We start from the raw sequence: 19191 nt of genomic DNA on the forward strand, positions 1-19191 counted from the left end.
CAAATTCTCCAGGCAGGACTATAGTTCCAGCAAGTATTTCAAAGAATTTTCACATAATTTACTTGAGAGTTGCTCAGAAGTTTAAAAACATAAAATGTTTGGTGACTAACAAGTTTTTATTGTTGTTAGCTCTTTATATTATTATTTGAAATTCTTACCTTCTGTTTCAGTAAGATTTAAACGCTGATGAAAATCCCTTACTGGCAAGCCCTATAATTACAAAGAAAAAGCAGTGAGATTCTACAAAGCACATTATGAGTTGGTACCATCCTTAAATGTAACTTCTGCCTTGCAAGTTATACATACACAGAACACATGTACTGGAGAGGAACTACAGGGAATTTCCAGTAATAAATCGGTTTTGCCACAAGCAAATCTACAGGCTTGAAAATCACAGTCCAAACACAATATTCACAGAACAGAAATTTCAACATAATTAAGTGAGCCAAGCAAAAACTGAATGCTTTCCCCATCAAGCTTCTGTGGGTTTTTTCCAGGCTCTTCAGAGATTCATGTGACTTAACATAAGCAAAAAATTAATACACAAATACAGGATAGAACTCATTAACCCCAAACAAGAGTTGATTTTGAAACCAATAGTAAGGGACTGTAAAACTATCTGGAGGATGCAAAGTTCCACTCTTTAAATACAACAGATTTCTGCCTCCACAACTTTAACCATTTTAGCGCTTACCCCTGTCCTGCAGGAGCAGCCAAGGCTCACTGAAAAGGCTCTTTCTCCCACCACAGAGCATTCAGAAGGATGACTTGTTTCTTTGGGATGGTGGGGGGTGTAAACAGGGTGCTTTAATAGATGGTTTAGGCGCCCATGAGTTCCATTGTTTGGGGCTGGCTTCACACCAAGCAAATCTATAAAAGAATTCAAGTGATATTAACAGGAGGAGAAAGATTGTAATACACAGCTGATTATATTGTGCTTACCAGTATGGATGAGTCAAAGCTTCACTGCTTACTGCTCAAAACACCCAAGAAGAAACAGATTCTTAGCTGGTGTTCAGTATTCTGTACTGAACACTAGTCTTCTTGTAAGGTTGAGCAGGTTGCTTGAATACAGCCACCAATCTCAAGCATTTGCAGTACTCTTAAGTATTTTCTGGATCAAACTCTTTGCTATACTATTCTTCTCCCAGAAGCAGTATAGTTTCAAACCAGAGAGAGATGTAGGCAGGAAATAATGGAAAACAGGTGAGGACCTCAAGGGGAATAAATGAACAGAAAGCGGTAGATCTAGTGACAGACTTATGGAGAAACCATGAAATACAGAATGAAGAACGAAGACAGGAATAAGGAGTCACAGTAACATTGTGTTTGAAAGAGGAAGGAAAGGAGGTTTCCCTTCATGATGGTAGAGACATTCTGAAGTAGCCATTTTTAGTAGTGGTGAGTCAAAGCACCAGCTCTGGAAAAGTCAGAGGAACACACAGTGTGACCAGTGAAAAAAAGATAGACAAGGTAGCCAGACCAGTAGATCCTAAACTGCTGTTAGTCATTTAGAGATGGCCCTTTCTCAGAAAAACAAACAGCTGATTTGTGAAAATAGCAGCAGCTCTTAAGGATGAGCTTCTGAGGACACTTAGCAATCTGTTATTAGAAGATTTACAACGCCCAAAAGATATTATACTTTACTGAACAAAACTGACGCCCATCCATTGTACTTACCACACATTAAATTATATACTTCAATGTTTTCAAATGGATCAACTTGAGTACCAAACTTGAATCCTGGTCCAAAACCAATAAAGATAGCCTAGGATTTACAGAGAAAAGTGTAGTGAAATTCTGTTTAAGACAAATGGAAATGAAAATTATCTTTATACTCAGAGGGCATTTTCTTCCAAGAAATTAATCTTGGAATCTTAATCTTTTTACCAACACAGTATGTATCAAGTCAAAATCATGTGTTTTTCATTTTTGAAAAAAGTAGATGTACAAGAATAATTTTTTTAAATAGTAGAAGAGTACTAGGAAACCCAATTCTGTCTCATTGTTGCCTTTAGCCATTTATGATGTCCCTGGCTCTTCTCTGCTTTTGAAGAAATTAAAAGTTATCTTCTTAAATGCTTTAAAAGAGTTAATGGAAATGTTGATCCAAAGTAACCATCACATATCACATCCTGTAAACAATTTGGAAGCTGTTAACTTGGGGCTCTAAAAACATCTGTTGGTAGCAATGCTTTAAGTGGTTTAAGCAATGGTAGAATCACAGGCTTCCATGCCTGGTTTGCAGCTGTTCCTTCTTGCACCACTTCCCAGGCTGTACTGGACCTGATCCAGGAATGCTGCCAGCTCAAAAACCTTTCCTTTTTTTTTTTCCTGCTGGCTCTTTTCCTTCTGGCTCAATTCCCCAACCTACTTGACACTGCAGCCACACAAATGCTACACCAGCATACTGCAGGGTTTGCAGCATGAACAAAGAGGCAAGGGCAACAAATGCTTAAGCTCAACTGCTGCCGAAAATATTGTTTTAAAACTTGTCCTCAGTTATTCAGCTTATTTTTAATGATGATAAACAGATTGCACACATCTGTGGTATCAAGATACTGAATGACTGATGGATGTTTTACACTGTATAGCATAAGATCTCCAAGCTCTTTGCAAACAATGCAATTGTCTCAGATTTCATAGCTGTGTGGCAAAAACAGAGGCTAAAACTCAACTCTTAAGTCCTTTCTTTGAGATCAAAGCATAACATAGGGCATTATTTTGCAACTGTTGATGCTAGAATCTGCAGGCGATTAATGTACTCAACAAGCCTAATTTGAACCAGATGAGGCAGGGACATGCTACCTCCTTTCTGTTGTTTTTGGTTACAGAGTATGAAATACTGTTATGCTGCTATAATGGTAGCCACAAAAAGGATAAATTATATCTGGTTAAGGACTTGTTAGGGGTGCTATGAACTGGCAATCCCAACTGTGGCAAAAAAGTTTGAATAGAGTCAGTCTACTGAAAAAAATTTCCACAGTCAAACTACAGCAGAGAGAGATGGAGTACATACGGCATCACGTGGCTTGCTGATTGCAACCCATTACTAGAAACACTATCAGCAGGTTTTCCATTGTCAAATCAGGGAAGAAATATAAAGGGTAAATTGATGGGTAGGAAGAGTAAATTGATGCAAGATTAAGACTTTTTTAAAAAGAGTTTGGTGCCAACATTATATAACTCTACAACATATTAAAAAAAGGCTTTTAAGAAAGAAAATTATTGAAAACAAGTTTCATGAGAAGATCTACAAAGTCCATGTAATATATGGATTTCTCTTTTAAAAGTGCTTACACATATTCACTGTAATAGTTCCAAGTACCTCACAAAGGTATGTGGATTTTAATCTTGAAAACAGCTTTTTGAAATAAAGAATATTGGCTTTCATTTTATTGATAGCAGAAACTAAGGAAGAGGATAGGTTAAGTGACTTTCCCAAATTAGATGAAACTGAGAATCAGATTTTATGTTTCACTATGATCTCTTCCCATTTCTCATTAAAGAGAAGTTCAAGACTCTCCTTATTTTTATGGGTTATCCAGCACATGACAATATCAGTCCTATAAATGTTTTATTTCTTGAACTGCACATGGAATAATATCACAGATCTTAAATCAAACAAAGAAACCAACAAACCTCAATACCCAGAAAACACAGCATTTGGAAAGAGAGGGAACTAAAAATAAGAGCTAACAGAAGTTTAAACCTCACCTGCATATTGGGGAAGCGATTGTCTGAGCCATGGAATCCACCTTTGCAGCTTTTAATCTCAAGTGGTTTTCTATTAAAAATACACAGTTTATATAACTCACAAATCATATCAGCATAAAGCACATTCAGTGATGATGTATTTACTTCTCTGTTAAAAGATACTTAGAGGATTATCCAAAGAGAATGAGAAGTCTTTAGTGTTTGGGAAGAAAATGCCTTTAAATTCAGAATAGTAATTTTCTCTGCAAATGTTATCCCTTTGGAGTTTTCATGTGTCTTTCAGAGTCATTTAAATTCAAAGCACATGACATATGAAAAAAAAAATTCATTTCAGGCTAACAGATAAAGCCCTGAAGTATCACAGAGATGCTCAAAATTAATACCATTACAACAGACACCACTGTGCTTGGACTTGTAAATTCTTTAATCAAAACACAAAGTAATGAACTACCATGGACTCAGTAATTTCAATGACTGACAAGACTGATTTAACCTAGAAATTATTTACATGTTCTGTCTTCATGGACTCACTTTGGCAATTCCTACAGCATGGCAAGATGTGCTCAAGTATCTGAGAGTGAGGACTTTAGTTTCTAACCTGCCACTACCTCCATACCCAGCAGGCAGAATATCAATAGCTGCCAGTTTAGAATTTAGCCTCCCCAGGCCAGCAAAACCTGCAGACAAAAAGCATGCATTGTTCCTTTGCAATGTCCTTTTGCAACAACAAATAAGAATATCACACTGTAACAGCTATCACTGAACTCTAAGCACTTGGAAGAGAAAACATTAATTATTTGTTGTACGCTCAGGTAGTGAGAACTGAAACTTACCGAGCAAGCTGCCACTGGGAGTCTAAATAAAAGTGCAGCGGTTCAATGCGGTCATTATAGGAATAATGGAAACGCTTGGGCAGCAGCTGCTTCATGTAAGCTTTGAAAGGCTGATTTGGTTTTATGCACTGAAATGTTTAAATTAAAACATAAGGAAATTTTGGTGAAATGTGTATTTTATGTCATGCACAGTTCTTACAAAGCACATCAATTGCAAATGATCTGCAATAACTTCCACTAAGAACAATGTAACTCCACCAGGTTTGGAGTCATAAGATCTGAGACATATGAATGAATACTTAAATCACAAATACTGACAGAATCAATAGTTATTAAAAGATATTTAATATTGCATTATGGACAAAACTTGTTTGTTTTTTTTCTTACAGTCTACAGTTGTATAGAACCAAACTGTACTGCATAGAATTAATAAAGAATTACACTAAGACATGAACATCACAATACTTTCACAAGTGATAAGAGATTGTCCAATGCAAAAAGTCTACAGCTCTGTAATAGAGAAGGCAACAGACATTTAGGATTTTTAGACTGATCACACAGAGACAAATAAACTTTTTTATGAACCAAGATCCATTAATGATTTTAAAAAGGAAAAAAACCCCAAAATCTCTACTGTAATATGGGAAATTTTGAATACTGAAGTCATCTATACAAACAGCATTGTTCTCACCAACAGCAGTGCACAAATGAGAGGCAAACAGATTACAGTGCAGGGACGAGAACAGAAGTCAGGGACAGAACAAAAAAGCAAATTCATTACACTGCAACTGACATCCCCTCCTCAAAAAATAAAATTCAATATCCTCTCTCAAAGCTGTTTATCGAAAAGGTGTGAAATCCTTTGTGAGTCTTGGCAATAGAGCTGAGCTTTACACTGACGTGGCCCTCAGCTAGTATGGTCCAGATACACAAATTCTCCAGTTGGAAGAAAAACACAACACACGTAATACAATACAGGGAAATGAACACAAAGCTTTAGTTAATGCACAACCCAATAGCTGTATGTCACCTTATTCAAATTTCACCTTCCCCTGTGTGGAACTACGTTTGTTATTGTTGTTATTTACCAAAGGTCGAACACAAAATCACTTAGGTTGGGAAAGACCTCTGAGATCATCTAGTACAACTATGACTAAACATCACCCTGTCAACTAGAGAAAATTCTTCCAGATGTCCAACCTAAACCTCCCTGGTGCAGTATAAGATTATGTCCCCTCATCCTGTCACTGAATCAAAGTACACATAGCATGTAAGTTGCCCAGCAAACAGCTAATGCTATAACATACTTGTAAATGTCAACAGAAATTAAGCTAGAGCAACAGATAAAACAACACTTACTGTGAGGTTTCTGACAACGCCTTCATAATTAACTGGAAGAATCATATGTAAGTATTAGTCACCTAAGTTTAAAAAGATCAGATGTAAAATGAAAACATTCCCATCACGTAATACAAATGAAAAGTTTCAATAAATTTCTGGGCAGAAGAAATTATTTTTCCAGAGTGAAAACCATATAGAGCAAGATGATCCCTAAACTGTCAAGCTATTGCTTTTATAAAATTTCAGTTAGCCCTCTCTTCCCCTTCATTACTTATTTACAGCTTTAAGTTGAAACTATATTAGTTAAATTTTAGTTAAATTTATTAGTTAAAAGTTAACTATACTTACATTTAAACTATATTAGCCACAATTAGAAAAATAATCCAAGAAGCAAGTTTTCAGAAAAAAGGCAACTAAAGGCTGTGTTTATCAAGGTGAATTTTTCTTTGCTAATAAGCCTTTAAAGAAAAAGACACAAGTGCAGCTACCAGGACAGCAGTTTTGTTTAGCAGCTATCCTTAGAAAGAAAGCCAAGTACCAGTTGGCTAAATTTCAGAAGCTTAGGCTCAAGCCAAAAGGGACCATTACATCATGTAGCTTGACATTTTGTGTTAACACAGGCCCAACTACATTTCACAGTTACTCTGTCCTGACTCTGATATCCAACACTTGACTCAAGTACCTAAAGGATTACCCTGGCAGTAGAACCATTCATAATTCCTGCACAGATAGACGCAGTGCTACAAAGACAGCTATGCTCCCTCATTGTAACAGAGCACACATCCAAAGGAGGAGATGCACCACTTCTCCTCTTCCTAAACTTCTCCAGGGAGAACCTGACACGGCATTTGACTCCCATGTTCTCCAAGTAAATATGTAAAACAGTTTAGAATAGGATCAAGCAGTGAAGTAAACAGGACAAAGTCACTGGGGTTGAGGTCTACAAGTCTTAAAAGGCACAGAGAACAAAAATCTCAACATAAAAAAACCCAACCCACCACAAGAAAAATGCTATGAAACATGAAGAAAGCTCCTGCACTCAACATTAAAAAGTACTAAAAATTGCAGGGATTAAATGTTTGTCTAAAATAAGACTGTTTAACAAATCAGAGTTTAAAATCTATAAGTATTCATTGATTTTTTTTTACTCCATTTTATTATTTATGTTTACTTGCAGTTTACCCAATTACTGAGTCAGGCCATTAGGCCAAGTTTTTATAACTATGATACATAATACTCAAAATAATAAATAAATTATATTCACCATTTAACATTTCTCTGAGACAGAAATATTGCAAATTTATGCAAAACTTAATAAATTAGGAAGTGAGGTGAGACATGAAGGAAGGATTTTTGGGCTGTCTTGTGCATGGGTGATCTTATTCGAATGAATGCCATTCACAAGACAGGAGCCATTTGCAGTTGGTAACTCTGAGGCAGCCCATAAAATGTTTTTGTGTATTTGAATGTGAGATTCAAATATACTTTCAGACTTGGAAAGCCAAATGGTCTTTAAAAACACAAGTGCACACACTACCCAGTATTTCCTCATCACTGCCCAGATTGTAGCTATGTGGTATTCACACAAATTTACTAATGGAATATGTGAATCCTAAGTTTGTATTTGAAAAGTACAAAAACATATAACTCAATAACAAAAGTTAGTTTAGCAACTACATACAAGAGAAATACTCATCTGGAACATTATTAGGTCTAAGGCGAGCTGCAGGACCGGGTACAACTATGAAATCTTGGACATCATCGAGATAGCTGTTCAGATATGCTGTTTTTCTGCAGCTCCCCACTTCCATCCCTGTAAAAGGAAATACATTTTCTTTTAAAATGAGAATATCAGTGTAGAGTCACCTTGCTAAGGAGACATGTAACTTTAGCTGTAGATGTCAGAAATGTAATTTCTCTGGTGTTTTTATCAGCAATCCCAAAGCATCTGACCCAAGAAGACCCTAATACACATGCACAGAAGATAAAAAAACAAGCACAGATAAACACTATCAGCCAATTACTCGGCTGAGAAAGATTCTACAATTTAATAAATAGACAAACTTTCCTCTCGAAGGGGAAAAGAACTCTTATGAGCCTAAGAACAGGAGTAATGGTCAGAACCAAATATTAATTCAGGCCACTATTCTACCTAATAATGTTCAGTACCTAATGAAATAACCAATAGGCACAGAATTATTGACTGGTCTTTCTCCCTGTGCTCTTTATCAATTTTCAGAAAGGGACTTCGAGTTGTTTATTGCATTTAAAATCCTACTTAAAATAATTCCTGGCAGGTTTACATTCCATTAATGTCATAATTTTTATAAGCCTGTACAGATATTTGCCTTGCATCATTCCCTGTGGCAAAGAGCTTTGCAAGTCAATTTTGTGCTGCATGAAAGAGTGGTTATATTTCATTTGTCAAGAAAAGAAGTAGAAAAAATGCTTAAATATGTAACAGAGAAATAATTCCAGATATACAGAAAAGCTAAACAAATAAATCATAGTTTCATATTCACAGTCTTCTAATAACATATAAAGGAACTGATAATAAAAAGGAAGATACAGCTTGTCTTTTCAGTTCGTCAGCAATTTGCAAACTGTTGCTGCGCAGTGTAGTTAAAAGACAGAAGAAAATTAAATCTATTTTTTTTAAAGTTCACATTTTTTATTCTATTTCTTTCATCATCTGGTAATACTGACAAAAGTAATTAGAAATAAAATATGAAATTTACTTAATTCCTTCCTATGTTCTCCACTTCTTTATCCCTTCATAAAATAGTCTCTCTTAGACTGATTAGCTGTCATATCATCTTGATAACATATTTTATACATATTACTTGCTTTGTTAACCTTGCCAGAAACATATAGGTATAAATTCAGAATATTACTTTATAAAGACAGTTCTTCAAAGTTCTGATATATTTTATAAAATCAAATTTACCATGATCTGATATAAAAATAATGTTGAGGCATTTATGCAAGTTCATTTGCTTCAGACCATCCATCAGCATCCCTACTATTTTGTCCACTCTCTGTAGTGCCATAATGACCTGCAGGACAAAAATAGGAAAGTAAAGTAAGAGTTAAAATTACTGTTAAATGTGTCTAAATAAAAAAGAGAGCGTGCAGACTGCATATCACCTGCCCTGTTCAGAGTTACCTCTGCCTCAGAAGATTGGCTATATCTACTGCATACTGCACAATGACACAGCTACACATTTTTATATGCTATTTCAATTGCAGATGCTTTTAAAAAAAGGAAAAAAACCCAAACAAAAGTATCAAACCTCACAGATTATAACCAGTGAAGGTGGTTTTAAAGCATGAAATTGAGGATGCTTGCTGCATTGTGCTTGGGCACAACCAAGGACAGCAAGGAATGACAAAGGATGCAGATACTGATGGGCTGGATAGAACAGAGGAAGCCAAGCCTGCAATACCCTTCCTCAAAGTGTCTGTTGGGAATTGCAGCAAACTGTCCTTGAAACTGTGCTCTGAGACTAATATCCAGTCAAACTAATTTAAAGAAACTGAAAAAGTCAAACAATGAACTACCAGTCTAGCACTGCTTGTGATCAGGGGTCTGGGGCTCCAGCTCACTTACAGAGGTGCAGCACTGGAGCTACTTCTGCATACTTGCGAGGTTAAAAAAAAAGTGTTTTCCAATGAAGTAATTCTGTCACCTCACTGAACTACCAGTGCAAGCTGTCTTGCTTTGTATCATCAAAGAAGAGATGCTCGTGCAGAGACTATAAGCAAATCCTCAGGCTACTTCTCTCCAAAGCATTCCTGACATACAGAACTTTAGATGCACTTATTAAGCAAAGAAAAAGGTAACCAATTTAATCATGTTCCCTATACTGCAGTTCCAATTATGTCTGCTAATTCCTTACACCAACAGCAACTACTCACAGCTCAAGAGGAATTGGTAAGAGCTTTTTTACTCTTGTCACCACTGAGGCTAAATACCTACTTACGATGCCTAAACTCCCTGACTGTTCAAGATGGGAGATTTTTACAAAGGTCCTGAATTTCCAAGAACTTTTTCCTTTGAATATTTCACTTTGCTATTTTAAAATGTAAAGTTATTCAGTACATTTTAAGACAGTAGCAGTCCCAAAGACTTCTTACTTATATAATAAATCACAGACTATGATGAGGCCAATGTTCCTTTTACCTGTCTCTTTCTGAGAAGGCATGAATTATAACTGCAGGGAAATAAAGGCAAAATCCACCTAACCTTAGCACAGAGACTGGGGGGAAATGAATGACAAGTGTAACATGAATACTTAACCACCACAACTTGGACATTGTTATGCAAACCTCTGTTCTTGCTAAATTGAAATGATACAAATTTTCTGTTCCCATTTCCCTCCCCTGCCAAAAATCAACATGAACCATTAGTAAGTAGGAGCAAATAAAAGAAGATACAAGACATACCCAAACAAACATTGGTAATTTAAAAGTTATTGAAATAAAGAAAATTAAAATTAGGCTTACTAAATAGGCTATTATATACTTTATGTCAATGTTAATCATGGATGGACTGTCTATTTGCAATTTTTTTTCCTAAAAAACATACTTTACATAATCTCAGTTAACCTAACATGAATTATGGAACTTATAGGGTCAGAGCAAAGTGTCAAGCTTAAAAAAATAATTAAGAAACTACAAAACTACTTACTGCACTGCTTACTGGTCCAAACTTATGGCCCGAGGAATCTGGTTCTTCTAAATACAGAGTGTAAAAGTGTGGTCTATATCAAACGGTACCAAAAATGTAATATTTTACATACATGTTGAGACAGTTTGAAGAGATTATATTTCAACAATGGAGATCACATATTGGAAATAACGCTGTCATTCAGAGGAAAAATACATTAAACTGAGAGATGCAACTTAATTTAAAAAGTCTTCAGTCATAGAAACAGGTTTGCCCTAAATAATATTTTAACATTGTTAGAATAAAGCAAGATACTGTTTAAAACAGAAATTGTGTTTACAAAGTAATTCATTGCAGTACCATTTGAACAGGAACCCACGCTCACAAATGTATACCTACCTTTCATCTTCAGGTAGCTGCAGCCAGCGAAGCACAGTCACCACTCTTTCTTCAAAGGGGATTGAGCTGCATCAAAATAATACAATATCAACCAACCATGTGTTTCCAAGAGCTAAATCTTTTAGCCATACATTACCAAAAAATCACTGTGCTTTAGCAGAAAAAAAAAATTACAGGCTTTTTAGCAGGATACAAATTTATCTATCCTACTTGCCTGACTCTACAGGAGTTTATGGCCTGATCTGAATCTCCCTTAAATACTGATTAGAATAATGCTTATTCTAGTAGTGCTTATGCTTATTATACAAATCAAATAATTGGCTTCAAGGCGCAAAGTCACATGCAGGCTTTTATTTCTATATTATGTTTTGAAAAATTGCTAGTTTAGGAGTAGGGTTGGTTTGAATAAAAGTTTTTCATACTATGTTACAAAGTAGATCTCTGCATCAATTACTGAAGTGGACCAACAATAAGCATGTTGACCTTAAACAACATGAGGCAACCACAAAGTAAGTATTCAGTGTTTAACGCAAGTTCAAGTAACAGTGCATCATCAGTTCCTAGGGAAGAAAATACAGGCAGAAAATCAAGATCAAAAATTCCATCCTGTAGGAAGGGTGTAAGAGGAGAAAATGATCCTAAGATAGAAATGAGAAGTCTGATTTCTTGGGCAATATTTGAGATTATTAAATAAATGGTGAAAAACATTTTCATTAAGCAGAAAATGTTTAATTGCAGTGAAGAGCAATCACTGACTAAAATATGAATGTCTTAATATTTTCAGAATCTGCAATGAAAATAATTTTAAATTGGAACAGCTTACCACAGTCAACAGTAAAATTTTAGTTTCCATAGACAATATCACATCAAAAGATGATCCATTCACTCATGAGAAGTTCGGACTGAAATATTCTACATAGCCACAAAAGGTTTGTATAAATAGAAAGAGTACAGCACTAGAGCTTCAAAGCTGGTTATGCTTTAAAGCTGATTTTTACACATCTTACCATTAAAACATTTCTTGAGGAATGAAAAGATAATTAAACAAAAGTTCTACATTATACTGAAACAAAGTTAATTGGATCCTAGCCTTTTTTCCCCATTGTACAAAATCATTTAGAAAAGTAGGGGAAAAGTATGCCTGCTCTGGCATCTGTCCCACTGCAATTGTTAAAGTCAAATATTCCTTCAAGAGAAAGGCATTTACATACCCATTGTATATTTCATACAGGTTTGGAAAGGTTCCATTCACTGCTACATCCGACCCAGGCCAGAAGAAGGTCCCTGCTTTCAGCCCTTGGTACATGGCTGTGAGCCAAATCTGCCGGAGAACATTCCCCACATTAGTGCCCATCATTGAACCAGCTGAGGGCCCGCCAGGCCCTCGGCCCCTCACCAGCTCCACACCCTTCAGCGAGATCAGAACCCAATCATTCCACAGAGCTCTCCAGTCCATCCTGCCTGGCATCGCTATCTGCAGCCCAGCTACTCCCTGTAGGCTGATTCCTTGTGGCAAACACTCGCATCCCTGCTGCTGCAATGCCACAGGGAGCCAGGACAGAGGTAGGAGCCATTGGCAGAAATTCAATGGTGGAACCGTGGTTGAACACCAGGAAGGGGAAATGTCTCAGAAAACAGTGACAAAAGAAGGGGTGGGAATATTCCAAGGACCTATGTCCCACACACACTTGACATACAGAAACAGCATTTTGGTCAGCTTTTTTGATTTTACTGCTGCTCTCAAGGTTTACAGATTTATGCCTTCTGCATCTTTCTTGCCTAACTCACTCCACTCTCAGTGGCCTGCAAGTTCTACACCTGTGTGTTCTTTCCTCAAGGAAAAAAAGAACAACCAAATAAAACAAAACAAACAAAACTAGCAACAACAACAAAAACCAAACCACAACAACAAAAAAACCCAGTCTTCCCCACACACTAAATATTTACATCTCATCCCTTGCTATTCTTTAGGCTAGCGCTCACTCAAATTTTTCCATGCCACTTCATCTCCATGGTGATCTCATCAGTTTTGCCATAGGTATATGATTGAGCTGAGATAATTTCTTTTAAAACCACATCTTTGGACTTAGAAGAAATTTAAGCAGAGCATAAACCTTTACTAGTGCTTCCTATTGCTCAATCATATTGGTCTGTTGATTTCCTCACAGAAGTTAACTGCAAGCCCACTCATAAAAACAGATGAAAATCTGGTAGCTATATTAGCTATTTTAAATCAGCATTTTCCTTAGGGAAAATTCCGTTTGAGTTCAACAAAAGCTGTTACATTTTGTTTCATTTGCTATTTTTTGGCTCTAGTACCGCAATTCCTAGTGGTGCTGAGTAACGCTTCTTGGCTGACTTAGAATTACCCTCTGTCCTCTTTCAATATCACTATGCATCCAAGGCGTATCAAGTAACATAACAGGGTGTTGTAGATTCTCAGAAGGGTGGTAATACTTACAGGCTGGCCTTGGTACCACTGTGGGTTAAACTTCTCCTGACTTTTAAGGGTGAAGGACGCGTTTCTTTTGGGGTCATACATCTTGTTATCAATTATACCATGAGATTCAGGATACAGCCCCTGTAATTGAAAGCATGCCTTGTTGCAATGCTCTAAAGAAAAAGAACCTTCCAGCTACTCAGACTCAGACATATCCTTTAGACAAATATATCCATTGAATAGTCACTCTGCTGGTGACTTCTACTCCACCAGTAGCTCAGTATCCAAATTTAGCAGCATCATCTCTCATTGCATCCAAGCCCTCCCTTCCAACCTTTATTTGCTTCTCAGTGAGGTTTAAAAAATATTAGGCACTGTCCTTTGGGATCAAACTGAAAGACACTGCTTGAATTCACACATTTGTTCTATCTTTAGTACCAAAGATAAAGCAATTACCTATGCTGCACCTCCATCACATGAGCAAAAGCTCTAGTTCTAGAAAATCATTACATGAGCAGTCAAAGAAGTGCAGGCACCAGGTCTTGGATAGTTTTAGCAGACTTTGTGCCTTGTCTTTAATTAGACTATCTCCTTTTTACATTTATAAGGGATAAAATACCACCACCATTAGGACCTTGCTACTTTTCACAAGAATAAGGAGTGGAGATAAACCTCTGCACTGTACACCTCACATGGCTGCTGGGCATGGTTAATGACTGTTAGTTGCATATTCAGTCATGGAGATTTGTGAGGATTACATAATTAAGCACCTCATTCCTGACCTTGTGCTCCTACCAAAGGTCTCGACAAACTGGGAAGATAAGAAAGTGCAGATCCTAGTATTTGACTGAATTTTAGTTGTGGCATGATGAAACTAAAAAGGATGTCCTGGATTCCAACCCTGTATCTGCACTGAAAACCTCCATTTTTCTTTTTCCTCCTACATGCAAGAGGTGTCAAATTTACAAGATCAGCTTTTGGAAACTGCAATTTAGTGCAAATATTTACACCAATGAGGAGTTGTAAAGTGACGTGAACTTTTGGCTGTATGGGATTTTTCACAGCTACTCTTGAAAGGACTGGATTTACTAACATTAGATCTGGCCATTTAGCTGTAGTGTTATAGAATAGCTGTTAACCTGTTACATAAATAAAATACATAATTTTTCCTATTCTGAAGGGAAAGGAAATTATTTTAATAACACATCAAAATATACTATTCCCTTGGAGAAAACTTGATAATGAACAGTGGTGGAAACATATTATACAAGAATTCTTACTGTGACAATGGAGTAATGGTTGGGAAACGTTTTTGAAGGATACACTGGTCTCATACTGGAAGTGTATGTTCCACATTTCCCTAGAGGAAGTAACAAAGAAAGTTCAGTAAAATTACTGAAAAAAATAACTTGCAAGTTTCTCTCATGACAATGTATAGCTATTAAAAAAAAAAAAAAACAAAACCATCATATATTTCCAGAAAGTTTACACTCTTCAAAATTGTGGACTTAATACTTAAGTTTTCTTCACATATTAATTTACAACCTGACTAAGAGCCTATTAACACAAATTTTATATATATCTAATGTTTGACTGCAATGGTCACATGAGCAAAACTTACAGCCTTTGTGAAAAGCAGTACAGATAAGAATGAAAAATGAAAGAAATCACACCCTCCAAAGTTGCCCTGGTATGCAGTAAATGCAGTCTGCAACTTGAGACCAATCAGACAACCCTGGGTTCTCCCAGAGGAGAGGCGAAGTGGCCACTGACACAGTGGTGCCTGGCTCTCTAAGCCATCTGTCAAATCATTGCTTGTTTTCCAGTCTTCCTTTCTTGTCTGTGGGGGTTTTAAAATGTAAAAAAATAAGCTCTTATTCTAGGATGAATGTCAAAGTTTTCTTTATCTCAATATACAAATCATATGGCTTTAGGGAGATTAGCATACAGTATTTGCTAGTATGAAGAGGCATTTGCTAGTATGAAGGCCAAAACAACTGGGCAAGGCTTATTTAAGGGGTCTAATTTTCCATCAGCAAACATGTGGACCCCAGTTTTCAGAAAGAAAAAAATGTTTTCATGACAACTTAAAAAATACCAGAACTGTTTCAACAGATGTTAAAGAACCAAAACTAATGACCCCATAAGAAGAACATCACTGCATCATCTTTACTGACTCTGGGTAATTATATATAGTATAAATAGAATAGAAATTAAAGGTTTCATAACATAGGAAGTGTTGCATCAAGGCACTTTGAACTCATTGGATTGGGGCTTCAATTAGATTTCAGTTGAAATAGTATATTTCAGCTAATCAGGATAAAAGAAGCCAGGCCAGAAAAATATATCCTTTCAAGTCATACAGGCACCACCTCCCACACTTGTGTTCTGTAAGTAATTAATAATCACTTGCGTCTTCTTTTATTACTGGAAAACACCTAGCACATTGCAACTACTTCCAAATCTGTTGTTGAGACTGTTTTCCAAAATCTTAGTTTTTTGATGTGGGTGTCTGGGGAGGTTGTTTATTTTTTTTTCTTTTGTTTTGTTTTCCCTTGCTTTTTAAAGTAATAGAGAAACACACTTAAAAAGTTTGCCAAAAATCCTAGGGAGATTTTGCTAGGACTTTCCATCAGAGATACCGTTATTCTTTTTGGCTCGTTGGCTTTGTTAAAGATGTTTTAAGACAAAAGGATCATTTATCTAAAACTTAAAATATCACAGTATAATTGTATACAAAAATGTCTTCTCTTAACACCACATGCTCACAGCAAGACTATGCCTTGCTCCACTAAAATCCCTCAGCTCCATGTTGAATTGTTCATCTTTCAAACAGAAGGGAGAGCAAACATATAACAAAACATGGTAAAAGAGAAATTATTATAGTCCTACAGACCTCTACTCTCACAGATTTCTCCAAGGAGACACCAGAATATCACTGTAAGCATGGCTGAATTAACAAGACCAAATAATGGCAATATTTTTATCTACTGGAATTCTGCACTTATTATCAAATGCTTTAAAGATGAAAATCTAGGCATTTAGCATGGTCCTAATTTAACACAGAATCAGGCATTCCCATAAGTTAGTGAATGTGAGTAGCTGTTCACTGCTTTGGAAATGCTGTCATTCTTAAATTCTTTTTGAAAATTTAATAGTCCTATAAATGGACAACTATGAACTCCAAAATTATTTAATATCATATTTCAGCAATAGTCCAGCAATTTATTCACTATTGTTACCTGCCTACACAGAGGAATAGATTTCATTACCCTTTTCTGAACAGTGAAGTCCTGCAGGAGTATTTACTCACTCATAGAGAAGTTTACTTTTACAATATGACTGCTTCCACCATTTTTGGACACATGGAACATAAAGCACATAAGAGATTTGAAGCCACAGGCCCTCAGAGTGGATGTACACCTCAGTGACACCAAGTTTCATTAATGAGAATATTTTTCTCTTACTAAAGAAAATTTGCTCTATCTGAGCATTTCACCAATTTTTTACTATGAGGGAAAAAAGAAGAAAACTGAAGATCTCATAGCACATTGTATAGCAAAGCCCTCCTAGCATATTACCAAAAAATGATCCAGAGTATTTTAGAATCATAAGCATAATGCAGAATTAATACTTGACACCAGACTGGGGCAAGTATTTTGTTGGATATAAAACATGTATTATTAGGCATTCTGGTATAAGAATCTTTTAAAAATACATGTTTTGACCATCAAAAACCTTGTAGCTGTGGAGAAGTGAAATGACTTTGATGAAGATACAAATATATTTGTATTTCTTAGTGGTCAGGATTTGTCATGGGCTCAGTGCAAAGAGAAGTGCAAATTAACTATAGAAGTCAATGAGAGAAGTTCCACTGTAGTCTATCCAGACCAAAGAATGAAAAAAATTTACATGTGTAAGTGGATACCGCAGACTGGAAGTCCTACGGATGCTTTGTGACACTTCTATCTTGTATCTCAAGCAGAGCTAGAATAATTTGTACTAGCCAGCCTCTCCTAGAAATGTCCCAGAAATTTTCTCCAGTTTATATTTTTTATAACTGCCTCTAATGAAAACTGTGCAAATGTCTCATTTTATTCTAGCACAGAACAAAACTAAAAAGAACCCAAAACCTCAGATACATCTGCGAATTGTTATCCTCTGGAATGCTTCAAGTTGTAACAACCACTGTGTAAAAAAGCAAGTATTTTTACTGATTTATTTTTAGTCAAACTGAAACCAGGCACCCCAGGTAGTAATGTCAAGAAGATTTCTGAATGTCAAGAAGATTGGCATATTTTTCAGACAAGAAATACCATCAGTTGTCTACAGACCACAGCCAAAACAGAAACAGGAAAAGTAACTAAAATTATTTAGACACCACCAAATCAAGTAAGACACTAAAAAAGTTGGGGAATATTTCTTCTGGAAATGTTTGTTAAATTAAGGTTTTCTTGGATTCATTACATTTCTACCAGCCCTTCTATATCACCTCCTCTTAGTCTATTCCTTCTCTGTCTCTTTCTCCAAAAATAACCAAATGCTTTTCATTTCCCAAAGCCATTCCACCTAAATATGAGATGATATGCATTGTACAGTAAAAAGGATCTACTTCTATTTTGAATAAAATAACCTCACAGCAAAAAAACCCCACCTCCTAAATATAAAAGGGGCTATAACAACTTACAAGATTTCACTGAAAATCAAAAGCGTCCTTTCCTCAAGCTCTCTCTTTCTTGCCCTTCCACTTTCCAACACTTGAAGCTCTTTGTGCATGGGTGTTCTTTAGGGCAACAACTTCCATATTGATGGCAGAAGAGTGAGGATTTTAAAGAGTAAGGAAAGCTGCATTTGTGTTTTTTTTCAGGTAAGACATCATAATAGTTCTTAGACAAAGAAACTACTCACGTAATTTGCTAATAACAGGTAGAAGTCCACCCCAAGTCTGCAAATATTCCGCTCTGAAGCCATCCAATGAAAATAGTAACACTGGAGACTTGGTAAATCTGAACAAACAGAAATTGAATATTAAAAGACAGACTCTGAGAAACAGTTTCCTATCACTAACTTCAAGAAAGTTTCCCCAGACAGTGGAAATGTTCATTATGGGGCTATAAGCCAGGCCAAGGAAGTCCTCCTCAGCAGAAGTTTTGCTGGCACAGTGGTGAGCCAACTGCTCTGGTCCCTCTGCTCAAAGGTTGGCAGAGCAATCGTGCCCAAAGGGGCTGAGGTTTGCATCAGGGCATGCACAGAAAAGTCATGGCAAGGCCTGATTTCACACACACCCTTAAGGTGAACCAGCCAAGATGCTCAGGTGATCCATCTGGTGGGTTTGGTACTCCTTATCTTGAAACCAGTCCCACTGAAACAACACTCAGCCCCTCAAACCCTGCCTCCCACCCTGAGCTAAGAGCAGGGAAAGAAATAAGGCAATGCAAAGCCAGACTTTCCTTTATTCACTTTCCTCCTGACCAAGCTGTAGCCTAGATGAAAAAGAAGTATTTTATATAGTGTGTATATATATATATATATGTATATATATATATATACACACAGTGCACACAACTGTAAGCAAGTGTAATGTACAGTGTATGTTAAATGAGCAACTAAAACATATACTTTTCCTCTCATCTTACAAAGATTATCCAACCAAAAAGAACTTGCTTACTGCTCCAAAAGTCCTACCAATCTCCAAACTCAAAAATGTGGCCCTGAGACTGGAAACACTGTAACAGCATTTCTGCCAGGAACTTTACAGATAAATTCAGACACTAATTTCACTGGAATCAACA

The 19191-nt window shown here is 36.4% G+C and overlaps 1 protein-coding gene across 2 annotated transcripts in view; it reads right to left on the reverse strand.

Moving 5' to 3' along the window:
* The window catches only part of ENPP1 (ectonucleotide pyrophosphatase/phosphodiesterase 1), a 53230-nt gene that overhangs the window by 8575 nt on the left and 25464 nt on the right, over positions 1-19191 (reverse strand). For both annotated transcript variants that reach the window (XM_074537803.1, XM_005493577.4), the window contains exons 6-19: positions 18308-18405; positions 14680-14759; positions 13421-13540; positions 12171-12280; positions 10960-11025; positions 10582-10654; positions 8839-8947; positions 7573-7704; positions 5910-5941; positions 4551-4678; positions 3718-3787; positions 1681-1768; positions 695-870; positions 159-210 (exon numbers count right to left, since the gene is read on the reverse strand). In XM_074537803.1, coding sequence (XP_074393904.1) covers positions 159-210; positions 695-870; positions 1681-1768; positions 3718-3787; positions 4551-4678; positions 5910-5941; positions 7573-7704; positions 8839-8947; positions 10582-10654; positions 10960-11025; positions 12171-12280; positions 13421-13540; positions 14680-14759; positions 18308-18405 — 1334 coding nt within the window. The remainder of the gene's footprint in view (positions 1-158; positions 211-694; positions 871-1680; positions 1769-3717; positions 3788-4550; positions 4679-5909; positions 5942-7572; positions 7705-8838; positions 8948-10581; positions 10655-10959; positions 11026-12170; positions 12281-13420; positions 13541-14679; positions 14760-18307; positions 18406-19191) is intronic.

The sequence above is a fragment of the Zonotrichia albicollis genome, chromosome 3, assembly GCF_047830755.1.
Source record: "Zonotrichia albicollis isolate bZonAlb1 chromosome 3, bZonAlb1.hap1, whole genome shotgun sequence".
NCBI classification, from domain to species: Eukaryota; Metazoa; Chordata; class Aves; order Passeriformes; family Passerellidae; genus Zonotrichia; species Zonotrichia albicollis.